This window comes from Phyllostomus hastatus, unplaced genomic scaffold (genome assembly GCF_019186645.2).
Source record: "Phyllostomus hastatus isolate PE091 unplaced genomic scaffold, TTU_PhHast_1.1 phas_scaffold_46, whole genome shotgun sequence".
NCBI classification, from domain to species: Eukaryota; Metazoa; Chordata; class Mammalia; order Chiroptera; family Phyllostomidae; genus Phyllostomus; species Phyllostomus hastatus.
The window spans coordinates 39,542,073-39,563,418 of NW_025334032.1; the positions used below are offsets into that span (position 1 = coordinate 39,542,073).

The 21,346-nt window shown below is 47.8% G+C and overlaps 1 protein-coding gene across 2 annotated transcripts in view; it reads right to left on the bottom strand.

The window, feature by feature from the left end:
• The window catches only part of TENM3 (teneurin transmembrane protein 3), a 562,235-nt gene that overhangs the window by 406,589 nt on the left and 134,300 nt on the right, over positions 1 to 21,346 (bottom strand). Inside the window, exon 2 of one of the 2 annotated variants that reach the window (XM_045821208.1) lies at positions 3,821 to 4,136. In XM_045821208.1, the coding sequence (XP_045677164.1) occupies positions 3,821 to 4,052 (232 nt within the window). In that variant the 5' untranslated portion in view covers positions 4,053 to 4,136. Of the gene's footprint in view, positions 1 to 3,820; positions 4,137 to 21,346 lie in introns of those variants that run through there. The other variant, XM_045821209.1, reaches the window with a different exon arrangement.

Here is a 21,346-nt window from a genome sequence, read left to right on the forward strand (position 1 = left end):
CCGCCGGGGAAGACCGCAGGCTGGCCCTGCTCGGAGGTCAGGGAGCGCCTGTCTCTGCCCATCTGCCCTCCTTCTTTCCTGCCCTACTTTGCTAATTCGTCTTCTATTTTTATTTCAGAGATGAATAACTGTAATATAATGCTCTTTGTTTTCTTTTTAAAGATTTTATTTATTTATTTTTTAGAGAGGGAAGGGAGGGAGAAAGAGAGAGAGAGAGAAACATCAATGTGTGGTTGCTGGGGGCCGTGGCCTGCAACCCAGGCATGTGCCCTGACTGGGAATCGAACCTGTGACACTTTGGTTCGAAGCCCGCGCTCAATCCACTGGGCTACGCCAGCCAGGCTTGTTTTTAAATTTAGAAACAAATAACCTTCCTCTCCACTGCCATTCTCTAAATGAAGAATAAATGATGGTCTTTTCATTTTAAAATCCTGACATTCATAACCCTGGCCCTGATTACTAACTGGTAACCACATTTTGGGTTGGCACCAGCTCTGAGGTGCTCTGTTCAGGCTTACAGTCTGTGGGACAAAAGAGTTCTTATTCCTAGATGTCACCTTGCTCCCAAATTCACCCTTGCTCCCAAATTCACCCTCACAGCCCGCACTCCTTGTTAGAGTTGACAAACATTCTCATTTGGTCGAAAACACTGCAGGCGACGCCATGGTGCACAGGCCGGAGGAGGAGGTATTGTATTTTATCATTTCTCTAGAACTGTGGGGCGATCGCGTGCAGCTGTTTCGTAAGAAATGCGTCTCAGAGCTGACAGGGTAAACTCTCTTCAAGGATGACTCAAAGAAAACAGTATCCAAGAACGCAAAACCAGCCATTGTCACCCTAGCCCCGTCACACCTACCAAGTGTCACAGCTGCTGAGAGAGGAACTGTTTCCATCACCCAATAAACCATAGGAAGAGATTTAAAGAGAAAGAGATCCGTGTGAGACCCAGTCCAGTTTCCCGTTCCTGGGAAAACGGGATCCTGCCTCGTGTCACAGAGCCCAGAGATGACACAGTCAGGAACGCCATACAAATGATGATTAGCATCAAGTGGACAGCAGGCCATAAAGCTGGTCAAGAGAAGTACAAACACCACATTTCTGGATCTGAATTCATGCCCCTGCATTAACAGGGCGCTCTCCCCCTCCCTCCCGGGAGCTGCAGCCGCATTTCCCCGTGTCACTCAGAGAATAAGTGGATTTAGGACTGGCAGGTTGTTTTAAAACTCCATGGACGAGCCAAATTAGCATGATTCCTTGGACCTGTTTCAAAGGTCTTTGGCTACTATTAACATTTTTAATCTTTCATTTTTATTATGTGTATGATGTCAGGAGCGGTGGCAGGAAGCACATTTTGTCAATTAAATAATTAATCCCACAGCATAACAGTCAGGCAGGAAAAATTGGCATTTGTCAGGTTCAAAGCAAATGAAAGCCTAGGAGGACTTTTCATCCCGCTTGCTCGGGGAAAGCACGCGCTGCGAGCGGACTCCCCTTCCGCCGCTCCGGCTGCAGCCAGGCCCGAGTCAAACCGCGGGGGAGAGAAAGTGCGGCCCCACTGCCCTCTCCCTCGTCCTCACCGACCCACCCACAGCACCCTATCCACCTCATTTCCTAAACCCGCCTCCAGCGCCCTCACTCCTCTCTGTCTGCACCGTCAGAGTCGGCTGGAACAGACCCCGACCAGCCACAGGGCAGCTGTGTGACGGAGATGCCTGTGTTCTGCTTTGGCACCGGCACCGAGGGCAGAAGCCTGAGTGCTAGAGACAGAGGGCCTGGGTTCAAGTCCCCGCTCTGTCCCGGGGCCTTGGGCCTCTGCGAGCCTGAGCCGTCTCCATCCGTGACAGGAGGATGCTGTTGGGACCTTCTTCAGAAGGTGCCCGTGTGGGTTAAATGACAGCACATATACCTGCTTGTCAGCCCACCGCCTGGGGTGCAGTGAGAAACTGGTGCACGCTGCTTACCAATAGCAGCGCATTCCATGTCGGTGTTCAATACGTTCTGACTTATGGACATGTCCAGTGAACTGTGGTTTTGCCTTTGACCTCTGCTCTTAAACCTCTTCCCAGGACTCCATTCAGCTGCTCCTGACAAGAGGGCCCCCACCCCTACCTACCAGGTGCCTTGCTGTCTGTCTTCCCCACCCCTTTTCATTCTCAAGGAGCTGAGCGACAGTACTGTCTGGTCCCCTAAGAGCTAAGTTCTGGGGTTTCCACAGACGGAATGGCCATGCCGCCGTCCACAGCCATCTCTGCCCTGGTGCAAACTTCAGCTCAGTCTTAACCTGTCTAAATGTGTTCTACTCTGCCAGACTGAATGCTTGCTTGCTTGCTTGGGGTGCAGATGCACCTCCCCAGTGCATCGCCCCTCATGTGCTTTTTTTCTTCTGATAGTCTCCCACTATGTGGTTTGTTCCCAACAGGGCACTAAGCAGTTGTTTTGTTACAAAACACAAGACTTTACACTGAGTTCAGATTGCATGCATTTCTACAACAACTCACTGTGTTTTAAATCGGTGAAAAGTATACCCTGATGTATAGATGATATGAAATAAAAAAAAACGGGTTTAGAATTATACCCAATAAAATAAAGTCCATTCGACAAGATCACACATCTCAAACAGGTGTTCTATATCTTCCCTTAAAAAACTGGATTAAAAATCTTAAGCTGTGCTGCCTCCTTTCATAAAATGTGATACCTGGAAATGAGGCATGCTTTGGGGGAGGAAAAAATTCACCCTTGAGCAAATGAAATGCGTTTGCTTTGATGTGAACTGGTTTAGGTGAGCACACACTGTTGCCGCGATGCAGGGAAGACAAGAACCATGGAAAATTTTCAAACTTTTGAATGAGTTATTGCATTATTCCCTTTTCCTAAATTTGTTCCTGCCCAATATCAAAACGTTGGTTACACTGTCTATAAGACGATCGGAAAAGGATGAACGTATGCTTGATGTTTGAAGTTTGATTGATTTCCCTTCGTTTCCTGATTGAATTAGCCAAGGGATGCTACGTTCTCTGTAAACTGACTGCAGTGCAAGGGGAAGGGGGCTTTGTTTTTATTAGCAGTAATCTTGCCCATAACTCAAGACTGTACTAGAAGAAACCAAATACAACTATGTACGTCTCATCTAAAATAAGCCACTGTCTCCGAGCATGGAAAGCAGTGGCTTTAGGACTGTGAAGTTACAGAAGTCGCTGGTGGAATATGCAGGCAGAGAATGAAGTGTAAGAATGTTCAACAAATGTATGCAACTGGCCAGCCCACCGTGGGCTCTACTGTGGGAAACTGGGGTGTGTTGAGGTATAACCTTCAAGTTGCCAGGTAACTGGTGAGACAGCAGGTGGAACCCCTCCAGGCAGGCTCTTGTGTGAACACACAGGTGCCCAGGGCTGCGCCGCAGCGGGGCAGGACGGATCACTGGGTGATCCTGAGGAAGAATTCCTGGTTCTTACGCACTGACAGCTCCTGTTCTCCCTGCACCAGTTCTAACGGTAAAAACCACGTTTGTGAGCACCCTCGCACGACCGTGAGAAACCCTGGAGGCCTGGTCTCGAGCTCACACACACACGCACTTGGCCCACGCACCGAGTCACAGACCTCGTATCTAGAATGCAGAGCTGAGGCACCTGAATTCAGGTTCGTTGTGCCTGCACGTGATTCTCTGCCTCTAATGTGGAATAATAAACGATCACTTCGTCTCCGAATCGGAGCCAGAGGGCAGGGCATCAACCCAGGAAAATAATCATGCCCCGTTGAGGGGGAAAACTGTAAGAGCTGCACCTTTTCTGAGCAAGCCTTGCTTTCCCAGACAGGGACCTACCTTGCCTGCTGTACTCATCCGCCTCGCGGTGAACCAGGTCCTTGACTCTGTTCCCGTAGAGCAGCCTGGAGGAATCGTGATCAAAGGCTTTCAGCGTCTCGCTGGAGCTGTAGGACTTCTGCGTGGGCACCCTGCACTCCTCGTTGTCCGCGGAGGAGTTGGTGTGCCGCCGCTCCTTCTCCCGCCTGCTCTTGGTGAGGGAGCAGTAGGGCCTACGCTCTTTCACATCCATACTTCATTCCCTGCGGGCCCTCATCAGTCCCGCGCGTCGCTGCCGGCGCCGCTCACGCTCGCGGAGCAACTGTCATGGGCCTCCCTGCAGAGAGAACAGGGCGGCAGGGCGTCAGCACAGCCTGCGCTTGGGGGGGAGAGGGTGGACAGGGGGCAGCACCCCTGGCTAAGAAGCTCGCTCTGGACAAGAAGTGAAAGTGCATGCAATGAGTGGGAAGTATCTTGTGTTACAATAAGCCGAGGCACCTTTCCTGTTCATGAGAGTTTTCTAATTTTTCACATGGATACAAAACCAAAACGAAAACCAAAACCAAACAATCAACAACAACAAAAAGAAAATGGCCTCAATCTCTTTGTTAACTTTTCCACAATGGAGAAGTTTTCTCCTGTAGCATTTTCTTCATCGATAAATACATGTCCTTTCTTTTTCTTACAAAAACGTACACTATTTTCATTTCTTTTTCAATATTTTTTTTTAAAAAGAGCAGTAACAAGTCGGGAGCCTCTCAGAACAGAAACTTTGCCAAATGCACTGAACATTGTATTATTCTTCCAGACTTTTCCTTCAAAGGGCACAATTTTCATGTTTCAAGGACCACAATGTCCTGAATTGTGGGAAAAGCTGATTCTTCTCTCCTAATCTTCTCCTTGAAATGCATTTCCCACTCTAGGAAATGAATGTAACCAGCGTTATCTGGATATTTAAGGCAGTTCAGGGGGCTAATGTGATGGGGTAACTCCTTGCAACCTCTGGCAGCAAGAAGAGGGTGGAAGGAGCCAAAGGCGAACCGAAGTGTGTGTCTCAGCCTCAAGACCCCTCCTCTCCAGTGGCTGAACTGACGGAGGGTGGGAAGACAGGCTCAGCGGCCTGATGCGTGGGGTCCCACAGAGGGACTGCTGCCCGGAGCTGGCGGCATTTTTAACAGCCCTCCTTTGTCTTTACCTTCGCGTTCTGTCTTTCCTTCTCATCTGAAGATCCTTGGAGGGCCTCTGCTTCAGCCACCAATATCTCCCCACCCTGCTCCTTTTTCCCTCAGTTCCCCTTTATGGGAGTGATTCCATCATCAGCTTGGAAGAACAAAGTTGATGATGGAATCAAAGTTGACGGTGACTACCCGTGGCCACGTGTCTTCTTTGTTTCCGCCTCCTCAGGGCTGTGACTTCTGCGTAGGTATTTTCTCCCCCGCTGAGTCGCCTCTTGGTCCCATCCATCCTGTTTGTCCTCGGCAGCTGTCACACACGCTGCACACGGCTCTCCCTGGAGCGAGCAGCGTGGGGCCTGGGGCTGCCTCGCCCAGGCGGGCCCGGCCCGGCTCCCCTCCCCCCTCTGCTGCAGGAGTCTTGGCTCTTCCTGAGCAGCGTCCCGAGTCCTGTGCCTTTCATGCTCAGACTTTTGCCTCCCATCCCGCTACGAGAAGAACAGGCACACTCTCCTCGGAGAGTGACCGCAGCATCCCAGAGCCTCTGTCCGGGAGTTCTGGGCTGCTCCCCTCGCTGGCTCTGCAGCCAGACCACAGCCCGTCCTACCCGTGCTGCCCGGAACGGGTTCCGCCAGGTGGCGTCCGCGTCACTCTGCGACCGAAATGGCTGGGCTCGGCGCAGTAGTTGCGAATGTTTCAGCTTGCTCCTTGAAATGCATCTGACTTCCCTACCTGTTCCTCCTATCTCATAAATCTGACTAAAAAAAATAAAAACTAGTATCATCCATGGACCCCTTCTGATTCCTGACCCTCTTTATTCTCTTTACAAACTCTTCTAATCCTCTCAAAAGAATTTGGGTTTCTCTTACTCTAGCTTTCTTTTCAAATTAAGATCATAAATAATTTTAAGGTATGGCGACAGAGACTATGTTTATATAATAGGATTCGAACAATAACACACCAGTTTACTCATTTTATTCCAGCAAACGATTCACTTTGGACAAGTGTGTATCGAATAACTCTGAGGTATCGGGGTTTCTCCTATGAGCAGAGGACACGCCACGGAGTAGAACAATGTCCCCGCCCCCACGAAGCGTACATTTAGTGGGGTTCAGCAGGTGCATTCTTCTAACAGAGTAGACATGTCTGAGTTCAACACAGGTCTTATTTCCAAAGGAGTCTCCATCTCACTGGCTGAAAGTCCATGTAGACCACAATACCTGAGTGATCACCAAAAGCTCGGTATTAAACCAGATATTATATAAAAAATATTATAATTCCAGCCTTTTCAGGAACAGAGCTTTAGGATTTAGATCCCTACATAAGTTCCGTTTTTCATTTTGTTCCAAGTTGACACCTTATTTTAAAATAAGTGTTTCTATATATACACGTATATGTGCAGTTTTATACTTTGGGGTGTCCAACCCTTTTGGTGTCTCTGGGCCACAATGGAAGAAGAGTTGTCTTGGGCCACAGGTTAAGTACACAAACTAACAAACACAAAAAACCTCATGTTTTAAGTAAATCTACAATTTTGTGTTGGGCTGCATCCATACCCATCCTGGGCTGCATGCAGCCCGCAGGCCACAGGATGGACGTGAAGCAAGGGAAAACTATATTTTCTAAAAGTATGTCTGCTGCGATTTTGCTTCACTTAATTAGGCCAGGCACTGACTGCTGAATTGTAGTCTTCCAGCAAATCTGACCCATCTCCTGCTTCTGCAAATAAAGTTTTACTGGAACGCAGCACATGTACTTCCTTATGTGTTGTCCTTGGCAATGTGCATGCTACAAAGACAGCTTTGGGTGGTTGTAACAGGGACCGTAGGAAATGGAAGTGTGACTCCCAAAAAGGTAAGCTGAAGTCTTAATCCCTAGTGCCTGCAACTGTGGCTTTACCTGGAAATACGGTCTTTGAAGTCATAAGCAAATTAAGCTGAGGTCATGCTGGCTGAGGGTGAGCCCTAAATCCAATGAGAGACAGAAGAGGGAGATTCGTATACAGAGACAGGCACACACACGGGGAAGCGGACCACACGAAGGTGGAGGCAGAGATGGGAGGGATGCAGCCTCAAGCTGAGCAATGCCAAGGGTTGCCGGCAGCCATCAGAAGCTAGGGAACAGATCCGTCCCTGGAACTCCAGAGAGAGTGTGGCCCGGCCAACACCCTGGTTTCATACTTCTTGCCTTAGGAAGCTAAGACAGAGACCTCAGGGTCTGCAAGGTCCAACTATTTACTCTCTGGCTCTTTATAGAAAAGACTTGCCCATGTTCAAGTTAGACCATTCGTATTTCCATTCTGTCTTTATTTGTCCCTTTGGATCTATGAATGTTAAGAGTGTTCTCTTTTCTGTACAGTCCACGATACAGTTTTACAATCTGGCAAGTGAGACAAGAAATTCTTCAATGTAGTGACATGAACATATATCATCACTAGTAAAGATGCATCCTCGTGGTAGTGTTATGAATGTTTCCAAATCAATACCAAGCAAATGTTACAAATTAGTAAGGAAAGATCATTTTAGGTATTCTTGAGATTTACAGGACATCCCTAGCACCAAATATCTGCGTTTTCTTTACTTGCGAAGCATTTCTGAAGTGCCACGATAAATCAAGATAAAGCATTCAAATAAAGCATCAAAGACAAAGACATTTTGATCGTAGAGATTTCAAACCCTAAAAAGTCCTCTGCGTGTCTCTTTCCATTTTTGTACATCGTCCAGACTCTTCAAGGATCTAATCTAGACTGTAACGTTTGCGACCACTGATTTCCCTCTAATGGAAGTCAACGAGTTCAATAGGACTTCAAAAGGCGGTCATCGCCTGCACTTGCGGCTGAAGATGAGAAGGTTAAAAAATGCAGCTGCTAGGGAGTTCTGAATTGTTGGGCATTCTGATGGGGACCGCGCAGTCCTGTACCAAGAAGGGGGTCACTGCGTGGCTACTTAGCAGAAAGCATTTAATGAACCAGACCTTAGCTGCACCAGTGGGCAGGGATTTTGGAAACTAAGGAAAACTATTAGGAAGAAAGTGAACCAAACACTTTGGATTGAACCAGCGACAGCAAGTCTACCACAATATCAAACTGATTTGATTAGTTTTTGCTAGCTCCTTGAAAAACAACTCAGTTGAAAACCATATGACATCTTTAGAAACCCCGACTAGTTTTAAAGTCAATTCTATGATGTAGTTATTTGGGTTTTCTCAGTCCCTTGTGATACACTTGATGGACGGAAGGAGCGGGCAGGTAGCTCCTGCTTAGGGGCATCAGACTCCGGGCGATGGTGCCCTCGATTTCAGGCACATTTATATTATTTAAGCATGCTTTGAAGCTTGGCTAGAGAATGCAACATTATTACATTGTTTCATAACATGTTCCTAATTCCAAAGAAACATTTTTTAAATTGTACTTTCAGAAGTAATCTGATTTTAATTGGACTTTCAATGTCTTTAAAACCCTTGATACCAATGATTATAATTTATCAGGCCTACAATAAACATTCCTCAAATCATCTGCACTTCTAAAATTCCATGAGCCTATGTGTCTATCTAGCCACGGAAATAAAAACAAACATCCGAAGGATTAAGTGATCTTTTGGTCGATATCAATCATGCTCCTGTTGTTATTTATTTTCTGTGAGAATTACACATTTCTGACTGTTACCTTGAATGACTCTCACACACACTGTTCTCCTGACTTTACCTGGGTTGGAAAAGCTCACCCCCCAAAATAAGCAGACCTCAGAGAAACACTAAATTACCCCAACATATTTTAAATAGATTAAGGATCTAAATTAAGTTCTTTATACACAATAGTAGGAGAATGTTGCCTTTTGTTATTCACAATTCATATTTCCCCCAATAAGTTAGTATTTATGATTTATTACCAGTTATGTTAATCAAACAGTAAATACAATTTTGTAGACCATAAGCATCTCCAAGTGTTTTCTTTCCTGAATAGCTAGATTGAGCACAAGAGGAAATCAATTGCTATTGTTCATTTTAGAAGGAATTTTGTTTCCTGAGGCAAATTTACAAATCAAAGAAAATTGAAATAATTGAGCACAAAAATAAAATCACATCGTGGTGATTTTTTTTTGTAACGCTGAAGTCAAGCACAAGTAAAATTAGAGCTTACATTTTCACACAGAACAATGCAAGCGGATTTGGCTCTCATGCTTGAGTCACTAAGTTAAAACACAAACAAAACTGAAAAGAAATACAGGGAAAAAGGAGTCCTGTATGAGTGACAAAAGCGATCTTGCTGTGAAGACACAGGTAAGGAGAAAATAAATATGGTAAGTAACCAGTGGTTGATAGGGTTAAAACAAGGCAGGCTGCTTTCTTTAAACAGGACAGGAAACAAAGAGATCGTGTGACAGCAGTAATAAACAAGAAGTCAGTTTCTGCTTCCAGACAAGATGGCAGCACAGGCACTGGATGGACGCGCTCCCGTCTAAATAGCTACAAAACACATTCAACGAAGTTTCCAAGACATTTACCTGAAGAAATGGAGAGTTGGGAACCTTGAGAAACAAGAACAGAAAAGACGAGCCCTCGGTTACCCTCGCTTGCTGCCTGGAGAGCATTCCCAGGCTACAGCAGGGCACGCAGAATGCCAGGAGGAGCCCAGGGGACGTTCGGAGCGATGGATACAGAGCCGGACGCCTGGCAGATCGGGTGGGAAGAACCTGCGGGGCTGAGAGTTGGAGAAAAGGGAGCTACGTGGCGACAGAGCTCTGGGGTCTGCAGAGGGTCCTTCCTGGACACTCAGCACAGGGCTGATCAGCATGTATGTGAGAAGAGATCGCTAGAGGCCAGAGAAAGAGTGATTTGAAAGGATGAGAGTGGAGTTTCTCAACCTCAGCATGATGGACAGGTTAGTTGAGAAAATTCCTTCTTGGGTGGGGGTGGCTCTCCTACAGTAGGTTGTTTGGTGGCCTCCCAAGCCTCCACCCACAAGATTCCAATAGCACCCGTAGGCGTGTCAATAAAAAGCACCTTCGACCCTTACCAGCTGTGCTCTGGAGGCAAAACTGCCCCCCGAAGGGGCACAAGGTAGAGGGAGCAGTATCCAGAGCTCACACAAGGCCAAGAACACTGCACAGTTCCATGGGCTAGGCTGGCAAAGGCTCACAAGGTATTAGCCAATGGACTTAGAAAGGTCTTCTCTTGGTTGTGGGGAATAACTAGCACTAGATTAGAAAGGGTTCTGGTCCCATGTAAAAATCTTAAAAGCAAGACCAGAGAGGGGTTATTTCAAAGCAGCTTAACTGTCCCACAAAATGCTCAAGACTAGAAGAGAAATACAAAAATACCCAGTGTTCAGCACGGTAAACCTCAGTGAGGGTCATGCAACTGGAGGTTAACTAGCGCTCCAAGAAGCAGGAAAATAAAGAGGAGAACAAGTCACTTGACTCAGAGCTGGCTTGGGTATTAGAATTAACAGACAAGGACCTAAACAAAGCTGTTATAAATGCACTCAATACATTCAAAAATTAAATGAAGACATGGAAGATGTAAAGAGAAGACCCAAATCAAATTTCTAGAGAGGACACTACCACGTCCAAGGTGAACACCGCACTCAGTGGGGTGAATGGCAGATTAGAAATCGCAGAAGGAAAGGTTAATGAATTAAAGATACGGTCACAGAAGCTGCACAAACGAAGCACAGAGAAAGAGAATACATACATAAAGGAGACGTGGGCTACTTCGAAGGGCCGATGGAGATGTCGCCGGAGTCCCTGAAGGAGCAAACGGGGAGGAGCAGGCATAAAGGAGTTTTCAAAGGTGATTCCTGAAAAACTGTCCAATTGGGTAAACACTACAAAGCCACAGATCTCAGAAGGCCCATGAACCCCCAGCACCCCCAAAAAAAAGTACAGAAAATCACACTAAGCCATTGGATTCTCGCTAACCATTTGAAAACCGGTCACTAAAAAGTCTTAAAAGCAGACACAGGAAAAAGGCACATTATACACAGAGTTTCTCACTGGAAGTCATGTAAGCAAGACGACAGAGAAACGTCTGTCAAGGACTGGGGGAAAATACTGTCACCCTAGATATCTATACCCAGTGAAACGCTGTCTCAGCAATCAAGGCGAAGTAGCTGTCGTCTCAGACTGAACTGACCACCAGTCTTCTCATTAAAGGGGACAGAGTGGAAGCCCTCTCGGCGGAAGGAGAATGACATGGGATGGAAATACGGGTCCTCTCAAAGGGGCGAACAGTCCTGCAGAGGCGGCTACCTGATGACATTCACAGGGTATTTTTCTTACTATGTAAGTCTCTTCAAAAGATAGATGACTGGTTCAAGAAAATCGTAACTATGGTGGGTTTTGTAACATATGTGTGACTAAAATGTACTGCAATAGTAGCATAGGGGAAGAGAAGGGAGAAATAGAAGTCTACTGTTGTAAGGTTTTTATACTGTACACGGGGCTATAGTATAGTTTTATACTATAAACTATATATATAGTTTTTACACTATGCACAATGCCTCCTCAAGGTAGACTGTGTTGTACTGACAGTGTATCTTTTGAACCTTAAAGCCACCACTAAAATAAAGCAAAAAGCTAGAGCTAGGAAGCCCACCACAAAAGAAAGAATGGGATCCTAAAAAAATGAAAGCATAAAAAATATTCAGCTAATCCACAGGAGGCAGGAAAAGAACAGAGGACAGATGGAGCGAATCGAATATGAGAAGCAAGATAATAGACTTACACCTAACTAGGCCAATAATCACCTCAAAGGTAAATGGTTTAAACGCCCACTTCATGCAGGGATTTTCCGACTGAATAAAAAAAAATTATATGCCGCTTCTAGGAAACATACTTAAACAGAAAGTCACACACATGTTAAAAGAAAAGCTGACCTCGATGGCCATGTGCCAGCAGGGTTGCGGTCCAGGGAGTGAGGGGGGCTGAGGCCAGCGCGAACCTGCGGGCCAGATGCAGAGCTTCCTAGGGCAGGCTGGGCGGTCGCACCCACGTTCTCTCAATAAGATTCCCTCAATAATCACCATCGGGGAGTTTTCCATGGGGCGCTGGCATGACCCACCAAATCTGCAATTGGGAAATCACCCTCTGGCCGGAGTCTGGAGTGGAAGCAGGAAAACTCAGGCAGATTTTTGCAGTCGCCCGGGCAACAGAAGGACATCTGGGGCTGGAGAGCCTGCAGTGCAGCGGCGCAGCAGGTTAGAGAAGTGGATGGCTGGGGATGGGGGCAGGGGCGGGGGCGGGGGCGGGGCTGGGAGGGCAGGCGGGAAGCCTGCGAGAGGTGGACGTGAGAGAGCCGGGAAAAGGAGAGTCCAGAACGACCAAGAAGGGGCTGGCTCGAGTCCGCCGGCGGGATGGGTGAGGACGGAGACAGAGGCAACGGGTGGCTGCCCCTAAACACAGCTGGAACGCACACCCCGATGCTTGCTTTTCCTTCATTTGAAGCGTGCATGACCCAGTGATATTTGTCCTTTGTGCAAACCAGAAAATACAAATAAGCGCCCTCAAAATCATTAACATTATTGTACTCAACCTGTTTCAGAATTTTTCAATGCAAACATGTGCATAAACATATGTATCGCGTCTATGCATAGATTTAATGCAAATGATCTTGTAACCCATTCTTACTTAACACACTGCGAACACTTTCCTGTGAGGAAAGATGTCTTGAATAAATAATAAATAGAAAGCTTACTGTTTTAAAACTCAAAATTCTTCTCCATCCTTCACCATGGATCGCAAATAGGCAAAATTAGCTATTGAAACAAATAGGATCATGCACTAAAATAGCTACCGAATAAATGAATGCTGGAAAATTTTTAATTGGAAAAGATATAGAACAGTGCCTCGGGCTATAAGAAAAGTGGCTTAAATCTGATCAAATCATTAAAAATTTTTCAAAATTATTTATATGTAGAAGGAAAAGAAACGGGAGGAGATCAGAGGAAAAATATGGATAATGGGGCTAACGTGTCCAGTAATGGAAGGTGGAAATGCATTCTATTTTTTAAAGTAAAATGATTCATTTGCATAGTTTGAAATTAAAAGTGATTCTGTTTTGGCTGACAAAATTTCTGAGCAATGGTAATATAATACACGCATAACAGTCGCATTTGTTAGCACAGTTATTACCTAGTTTATGGTGACAACGGCATACATTTCACGGAGGGAGAAGGCCATGCTCTCCAGGTTTAGAACAGACGGCAGAGGTCCTCTAGAACCCGGCACAGCTGAGCAGACCTGGAGTGTAAAGTGTAAATAACCCCCTCAGCTTGCCTGTCTGCCTGGACCAACCAGTACCCACCCTGTTTCCTCAAGCGTGTTTAGGGTAATTTAAACCAGGGCCCTCACTACAGAGGCCAACACGTTATTCACCTGTGCGCCGCCGTGGGCCAGCCTTTTGACAATGTTGCCAAGATGTGATGTGGGTCAGAGGGAAAGTCAAGGAAACAGTGGCGTGTCGCGGGGATGACACTACACCATCCAGATGGCCCTCCATCTACACGAGGCAAAAACCCAGAGACGGCTTGGACTTCATTTCCTGCGCTGTCCTGATGGAAGGGCACTGCAGACTTTCCCAGGCGCGACCTCTGACATGAGGAAACACGAGACACCACTACACATTTCCAAGTCAGACGGCCAGAGGTGCCCGTCCACGCGTTTCTCCGGAAAGGTGCCAGGCTGTAAGATCTGGGCAGCATCCACCCTAAATTCAAAACTTGAGTCACAACGAGAGAAAAAGAAGCAAACCTCCCGGATGCCTGAAAAACAGCCACAGCTCACGCGACCCTAAGGTGGCTCAGAGGTGACCCGGTGACAGTCACGAACACCGTGTGCGAGGGGGGATTTTCCTGGACGGAGAGCTAACACTGTTTCCCCGAGTGCCGGGCACAGTCCTCTCTTTAAGAGTGGCCATAAAAGCTCCTCGATGAATTATTAATTTCGGTCTTGATTATTTATTGAGTGCTTAAAATATGCCAGGTGCTTTACTTATATGACCTCACTTAATCCTCACAACAGCCTTGCGGGGTAAGAATTACAGGCCCCGCTTGACAGGAGGGAACGGAAGCCCGGAGAGGTCCACTGACTTCTTCCCCCGTCTGGAAGCAGACGAGTGGATTTGGAGCACATTTAGTTGAACTCCAAATCTGTACTTTCAACCACTCGACTCTACTTCCAACCCTTAGACCAAAAAGGGAATTTAAGCAATAAAAATCCTTTTTTTTTAAGATGAAAGAGACAGAAATGGCAGCTAAGAGTTTGACCAACTGTGTCAGGATGTCCACAGGGCCAGGATGAACACACGCAACGAAGGTCGCCCTATGGAAAACACCATGGACATTAAATTGACACAGATCGTAGCGCCAGGGAGACAAAAGGAAAAGGCCAGTGAAATTCAGCTGAGCAGTAAGAGAGGTGGAAAATTCGAGACCAAGTTAAAAAGATACATTATACTGGAGACATTTTCAAGCTTCCGGGAAAAGACAAGGAAATGCGTGACAGCTGCTGGTGACACGCGTTCCAGAGGAAGCCTCAGCCCCAGGTCCCCATGCTAGTCTCCCACCCCACCTGCTTCGGTCACCAGAGGAGAGCGGCTCACCCACAGCACCGCCACCTCGGTACTGCCGGGTTTTGTGTTTGCCCCGTACTTCTCCAAATAAATGCCCCTCTCTTGCACTGGTTTCCAAGGGGCCCGAGGGGAGCACCCCGTATCCTGGGGTTGAGGAACTGCCTAGACCCTTCCTGTGCAGAATCTCAGCGATTGGTTCAGGGATGGACCTGTGACCTAACTCAGGTCAGTAAGGATCAGGTCCAGGGCACGTGAGAAAGCTACTGGGAACCTGTCTGCTCAAAACCCGTGAATGCGGAGCTGCTCATCTGGGAAAATGAGGGCAGGAGCCTGTTTGCATTTTTGTCACTGCGTGGGGAAAGCCTGGCTGCCACAAAGTCTACATTGAGGGAAACAGACCTGAGAGGGAGAGAGAGAGAGAGGGAGAGAGGGGGAGAGAGAGAGAGAGAGAGAGAGAGAGAGAGAGAGAGAGAGAGAGAGAGAGAGAGAGAGAGAGAGAGAGAGAGAGAGGGAGGGAGGGAGGGAAGGGAGAGAGAGGGAGAGAGGGAGAGAGAGAGAGACAGAGGGAGAGAGGGAGAGAGGGGGAGAGAGAGAGAGAGAGGGGAGAGAGAGAGAGAGGGAGGGAGGGAGAGAGAGAGAGAGAGGGAGAGAGAGAGGGAGAGAGGGGGGGAGAGAGAGGGGGGGGGGAGAGAGAGAGAGAGAGAGAGAGAGAGAGAGAGAGAGGGAGAGAGAGGGAGAGAGAGGGAGAGAGGGGAGAGAGAGAGAGAGAGGGGGGGAGAGAGAGAGAGAGAGAGAGAGGGAGAGAGGGAGAGAGAGAGAGGGAGGGAAGGGAGAGAGAGAGGGAGAGAGAGAGAGGGAGGGAAGGGAGAGAGAGAGGGGGAGAGAGAGAGAGAGAGAGAGACAGAGGGAGAGAGGGAGGGAGGGAAGGGAGAGAGGAAGGAAAGAGAAATATGATTTTGAACCAAGAATTTCTCACTCTGATTTTTTAACTGAAAAAAAGGAAAAAAATCTATTACTAATCCAGCTCGGGAGGAAACACAGGACAGGGTTTTGATCAAGCAGATCTGTGTCTGCAGCCCAGCTGCACAATTCACAATTTATGTGACTTATGACCTTGGACAGGTTATTAAATTCCCTGAGATTTGGTTTCCTGTATTTCATTCTCTAAAACGCATATGACAATATCCTTTTTATGGAGATATTTTGACGATTAAATGAAACACAGTTTTAAAAGCACAGCCACTGGCATATAACCTACTATGTACTTGATAAGAACCGCTCATCCTAATTAAATTCAAAAACATTGTCCACTGTCCAAGAATAATGTCAGTGTCATTAGGCTTATCGGAGGGAGCTGGGGTGGGGGAAATGAACAAAAGGATTATACATCTGGAGTGAAATCGGTATTTTGCTGAAAATGTTTGAATGGAACTTGGGTTTTGAATTTTCGTGAGCTTGTTCAGAAACGCTCTGTCATTAAACGAGAACGAAAAATAGTTCCCACGCCGATAACATCAAAATGAGTTCATCTATAATGTTATCCAAATATTTATGTCTCGGCAGTGAAGGCCCCAGACAAACCTGGGAAGGACTTCCGAGGGGGGCAATGAAGCCGATGAAGGGTCTCCGGATGGAAAGAGCCGTGCGAGGTTTATTTTAGTAACAAGGAGGTAGAGACCCGATAACTACCCACAAGCATTTGGAGACTAAGAGATAACTGTGGTGATTCATGCCTCTTGTAACCCACAGGCAAAATTACTCGAGTAAACATATCCTCTGTCGACGGCCCAGCCGATGGGTTTTCCTCTCAGCCTGAAAAGCACCGAACCAGCCGAGTGGCACCTTTCTCACGGAGCCCCGGAGAGCAGGAAATTGTGGTTCAGTGCGGACCTCCCTGCGTGGAGTCGGAGGGACATGGGGACCCCGAGTCCCCACTCCCTCCTGGAGGAGGGATGCGCTAGGGGGACAGACAGGTCAATCCTGAGTTTCTTCAGGGTTTCAAAACACCTTTGCCTCCAGCCCCGCTGCTGGATTTCCCCAGGGGACGACAGAAACCCTCCTGGCTCAGCAAGGGGAGCGTAGGGGCCCGGGGCAGGTGTGGACGCAGTCTCTGAGGGGTGGGAAAAAGGACGGACATTTTCACACTCAGTCTGGCATGCGGTCTGTGCACTTTCTCTGGAGGATTCGCTTCTTTTTCATAGTTTTCTTCTGTGGTGTTAATTTGCTTTTAAACAGCTTTTCATGCGGCACTATCAGGATCTATAAACATGCTTGACTTGGTCCGTCTCACATAGGAATACCGTGTTCTGACATCTCCAGGTCGGTCCCGCGCCAGGGAGGGCGTGTGCACGAGCCGGTCAAACAGTGTGGCTCTCGGTGCTCCCAGGAAGTCAAGTTCAAGTAGAAAAAGTATATCCAATTCGTCAGCTGTTCTGGATTGCCTGGATGATTCACATCCCAGAGAGAAATACAGGCATAATGTATAATGTTCATAAACAATTATATGAGTCAGGTACCCTCGGCCGGACCCAGGTTGCCTTGTCAGGGCACCTGCGGACAGGTGAGAGCTGTTGTCCAGCCCCGTGCCCGAGGAGGGGGCTTTGTGTGCTTAAAGAGGACCCTGGCAGTGACTGGCACCGAGTCCCTGGGGTCGGTGGCCCCAGCAGCAACACGACTTTCACGCTGTGACTCGTGGTAGTTCTACGCCGGGGCCCGGGATTGACAGGGTCCTGCCCAGCAGATACAAGTGTTGCCTCCTGGGGTGTCGGCTGAGGCTGGGTTCTTCCAGTTTCTTCCGGACCACAGAGGGACTGTGCCAGCCAGAGTGTCCCCACAGGCCCGGAGAGAAATTCAGCGTCCCTGCGTTCTCGCGGACTGCTCGCCAAGTCGGGAAGCCGGATGTTTGCTGCTGTATTTCACGCCTTGATGATGTATTCTAGACCACTGTTAAACATCACACTTTCTAGGTAAGCGAGTGAACAGAGGTTGCTCAACAAATATTAAACCGCCTAACAATTTGCAGTAAGTCGATTTGGTCCATGTTTCTCAGAACAAAAAAAAAAAGGTTTTACTAAAATGCAGTCAGTCGTCACCGTTGAGAAAATATGATCTAATTTTGCCTGCTGTGGCTTGGCTTTAAAGAATAAGTTCACTTGCAACTCATCTCATTAAGTGCTATCAGTTTAGTTATAGTTATAACCCGTACACCAGGAGGATTGGAAAATTAATTTGGATGGCGCGCGGAAGGACGGACTCCGATGTACAAACACCTGCCTCAGGTGGCAGCTGCACTCCTCTTCCCTCACCTTCCCCGGCCGGCCCAGCTTGCTCTCCTGGACTGGGGGCAGCACCCCTGCGGCCCGGAGGTGCAGTCTTTTAACACTCATTTAATTTCTGGTCCCTCTACTTTGAACTACCAGTAGGTGGCCAATTAGCACTGATTACAATAGTGATTTTGCATCATGGATTAATGGACACCTGTCACCCAGGAACGTGAGACTACTAGCCTGACATCACGAGAGTCGCGAAAGAGTAATGGCTACTAGTTGTGATTGGTCTGCACCGCATTCCTCCTCCCGCCCCGCCCTCTCCTCCTTCCAATCCCCATTGTCCTCGGTGTCTACATAGGTAAGGTGGATGCCACTATACAAAGAAGAAATCTCGAACAGAAAGGTTTCCATGCTTGGTTTTGGAAAACAGCCGCATTCCACTGGATTATTTCTGCAGCGTAGAGCAGTAAACATGGAACGTGGAATATGTTTTAATTGCTGTGATGTAAATGAGGCTTTGGGGTCACGTTACCGAGTGTTAACTGAAGGACCCAGCTCGGACTTGAGCACGCCTGCAGGCCTTTTAAATCGTGAGGGGAAATGGCAGCATTCAATGGAGTACTTTCAACACGGAGCTCCCCTAGGGCTTATTACCGTTCGGCAACGTGACACCATGTTCAGCTAATGTACACAATGCCGTCCCGAGCTCACGCTTCACCTGTAGATCCCGGCTGGCCCGTACAGGTTGAGAACCACGGGACACTGGGCGGGTGAACAGCCACACCACTGAGGCACGTCACCACGATGATACTGGCAGAAGTCCGCAGGGGCCACACGGTGTCACTCCGGCGGGGTTCAGAAAAGCAGGAACAGCAAATACTGGTCCCATAATAAGAATTAGAAATACAGAGAAAATGCCCCAACAATTATATTTTAATTTCTCATTATACTATTTTGTTATCAGCTCTCCATGAGAAATGCATCCAGACAAGTCAAGAAAGATCCGAATAGTAAATATCTATGAGATTAACTTAGGATAATATGATACTTATCGCCCTGACTGGTGTGGCTCAGTGGGTTGGGTGATGTCCCACAAACTGAAAGGTCGCCAGTTCAATTCCTGGTCAGGGCACAGGCCGGGGTTGCAGGGGTGTGAGAGGCAAGCAATCGATGTTTCTCTCCCTCTCTCCTTCCTTTCCCCTCTCTCTAAAAATAAATAAAATCTTTTTTAAAAGGTCCTTCTCAAGTATATTATAATTTATAAACATTCTTATGTATATTCTGAGAGTAAATTGGCTGTGAAAACCTGGTTGCTTAAGTATAAACCACTAAAAATGGAAAAGATATCTCCAACGTAAGTACGGCCTACTGTGCTGCCAGGTGCGGACTGGGGGAACCGCTTTCTTCTCCTTGGGCACACGAAGCACCGGCCTGCGGAACTCCTGTGCGGAAGGGAATGAGGGGAGCCCCATTCCCCATCGCCTGACATGGCCAGACCCTCTCCTTATGATACGTCTGCGCAGGCAGGGCGGGGTTCTTCATGAGAGAGGGCAAGAGAGGAGCCAGGGGTTGTTGCCATGGGTTTGGCCTGAGCGATTTCTTTCCACCCCCTGCAACCGTCCCCCCTGCCCCGCCATAGCTTGGGTCAGACCCACGGTGGCCAGATCTGCGGTGCGTGGGCAGTTAGCAACCACGCTGTAAAATCGCCTTTCCCTCCTCCTGTTCCTAAACGGCACAATGTCCAGGAAACCGAGCCCTTGCTTGGAAGGCCCGCAACCAAAGGCACAACATGGGCTCCTGAGAAGTCAGCCCCTCATCAAAGCCGCATACAAGGGGCTTGGTTTGGACATTTAACACTCTGGCGGGGGTGATCCTTCCATCCAAGGTCAAGGCGGGAAAGAGCAGCTTTGCAGAAGCGAAGGCGGGGAATCAGGGAACAGAACTAAGACCCAGAGCGGTAAGGGCCGTAAAGGAGGATACACCGGAGCTGAAATGTCTGTAAACCTAATGCCATCGACACACAGGTTCTGAATATAACAAAACTCTCACTTCCCTGTGGATGGGTCAAGGAAAGAACGTTTTTCCTGGTCTGATGCCTCATTTTCTAGTTCAGCAAACTCTCCACCACCCTGTTCATGGCACATGGTGAAATACCAAACGTCTTGGCGGCATGAAAGACAGCAAACAGCGCTGAAAAGTCATCCACAATCTAATGTGATTGTGTCTACAGTAAACCAATGCCTCGCAGCGCCAATAAAAAAAGAAAAGCGGTTTCGGTTAATCACACTCCTTCCAGGCTGGCCCTGCACACTCGGGATCTGTGCGCAATCTGTTGCCTTTTGAGCGGAGCCGTCCGTGGCCCCGGCCGGTTCCCCTCCTGCGCTTTCGCGCTACCACGCTCACAGGGTTCGGTAAAAACGTTTAGCTCCCGGGGCTGGCCTGGCAACGTGACGCTCAGGGCCAGCCAGGCCTACCGCATCCACAACCAGCGCCGCTCGGCTTTCTGGATGCCAGAGGCCCAATCAACCTGTGTCTTCTTGGTGCAGAAAAGGAAAAAAAAAAAACCTTGACAAATTGAACTCAATTTGGCAGCGGCCCTTCCTCGCGGGCAGCACGAGCTCAGCCAAGGCACCGTGGCCGCACACTGCGGCTACAGGGCGATAATAGAGCCATGCAACCACACAAGTCCTCTGGCTGTGTCCCCCAAGAACGAGCCTCAACCCACGCCACGCCTGCTCCAGACCGAAAGACGAACACTGTTTCGGCTACAGCCGCTGAGAAGCTGGAGGAGCACCCACTGTCACTGCGGTTTCCCTGCGCCATCGTGTTCTGTCCCATTCTCCCGCGTGCTGCTCTTCTCCAGCATTCACAGTCGGCCTCCCGGATTCCTCTCTGATGTCACGGGAACTTCGCATGTTGCACATAGTAGGTTTTCAATAATCAATAGTATTTCTTGATTTATGTGAATGTTGATGGCCCCCCATCCCCAAAAAAACCCTCCAACGTGAGACAACAGGGCTGATTTTAATAGAAAAAATAAATGATCTGACAAGAGAAGAGATAATATTGTCCTCAGGACAACTCTCGCTTGCCACTTTTAGATTAGTTCACTGGCTTTCGTGTGTGTTTCTTTTCCTCTACTATCCCCTATAGAGTCTTCACACTCAAGTTCAAATTTTCCCCTTGGATAATAGGAATGTGATGATCTAGCAAGGAAGCCATCAAACAAAATCACGCCTTAACATTTATGTGACTCTTATGGTAAAATTTATATCTGGATAAAATGGTTGTGTAGAATATTCTCAGTATGATCACGCAATATGAAAACAGGGGGAGAGACCTTCAAGTTAAAAGTTACACCATACAGTTAACCTGGGGGTTCTACAACCCTGGGGTGCCTAAATAGTTGTCCAATGGACACTAAAGCAGTTTAATGTACATAGCTTAAATTTATTGAGCTCTGACTAAATGAATGCTCACTTTTCATACATACAGTATCTCACTTAACCTCTACAACAAACCTACTTTCTCTTACCAGT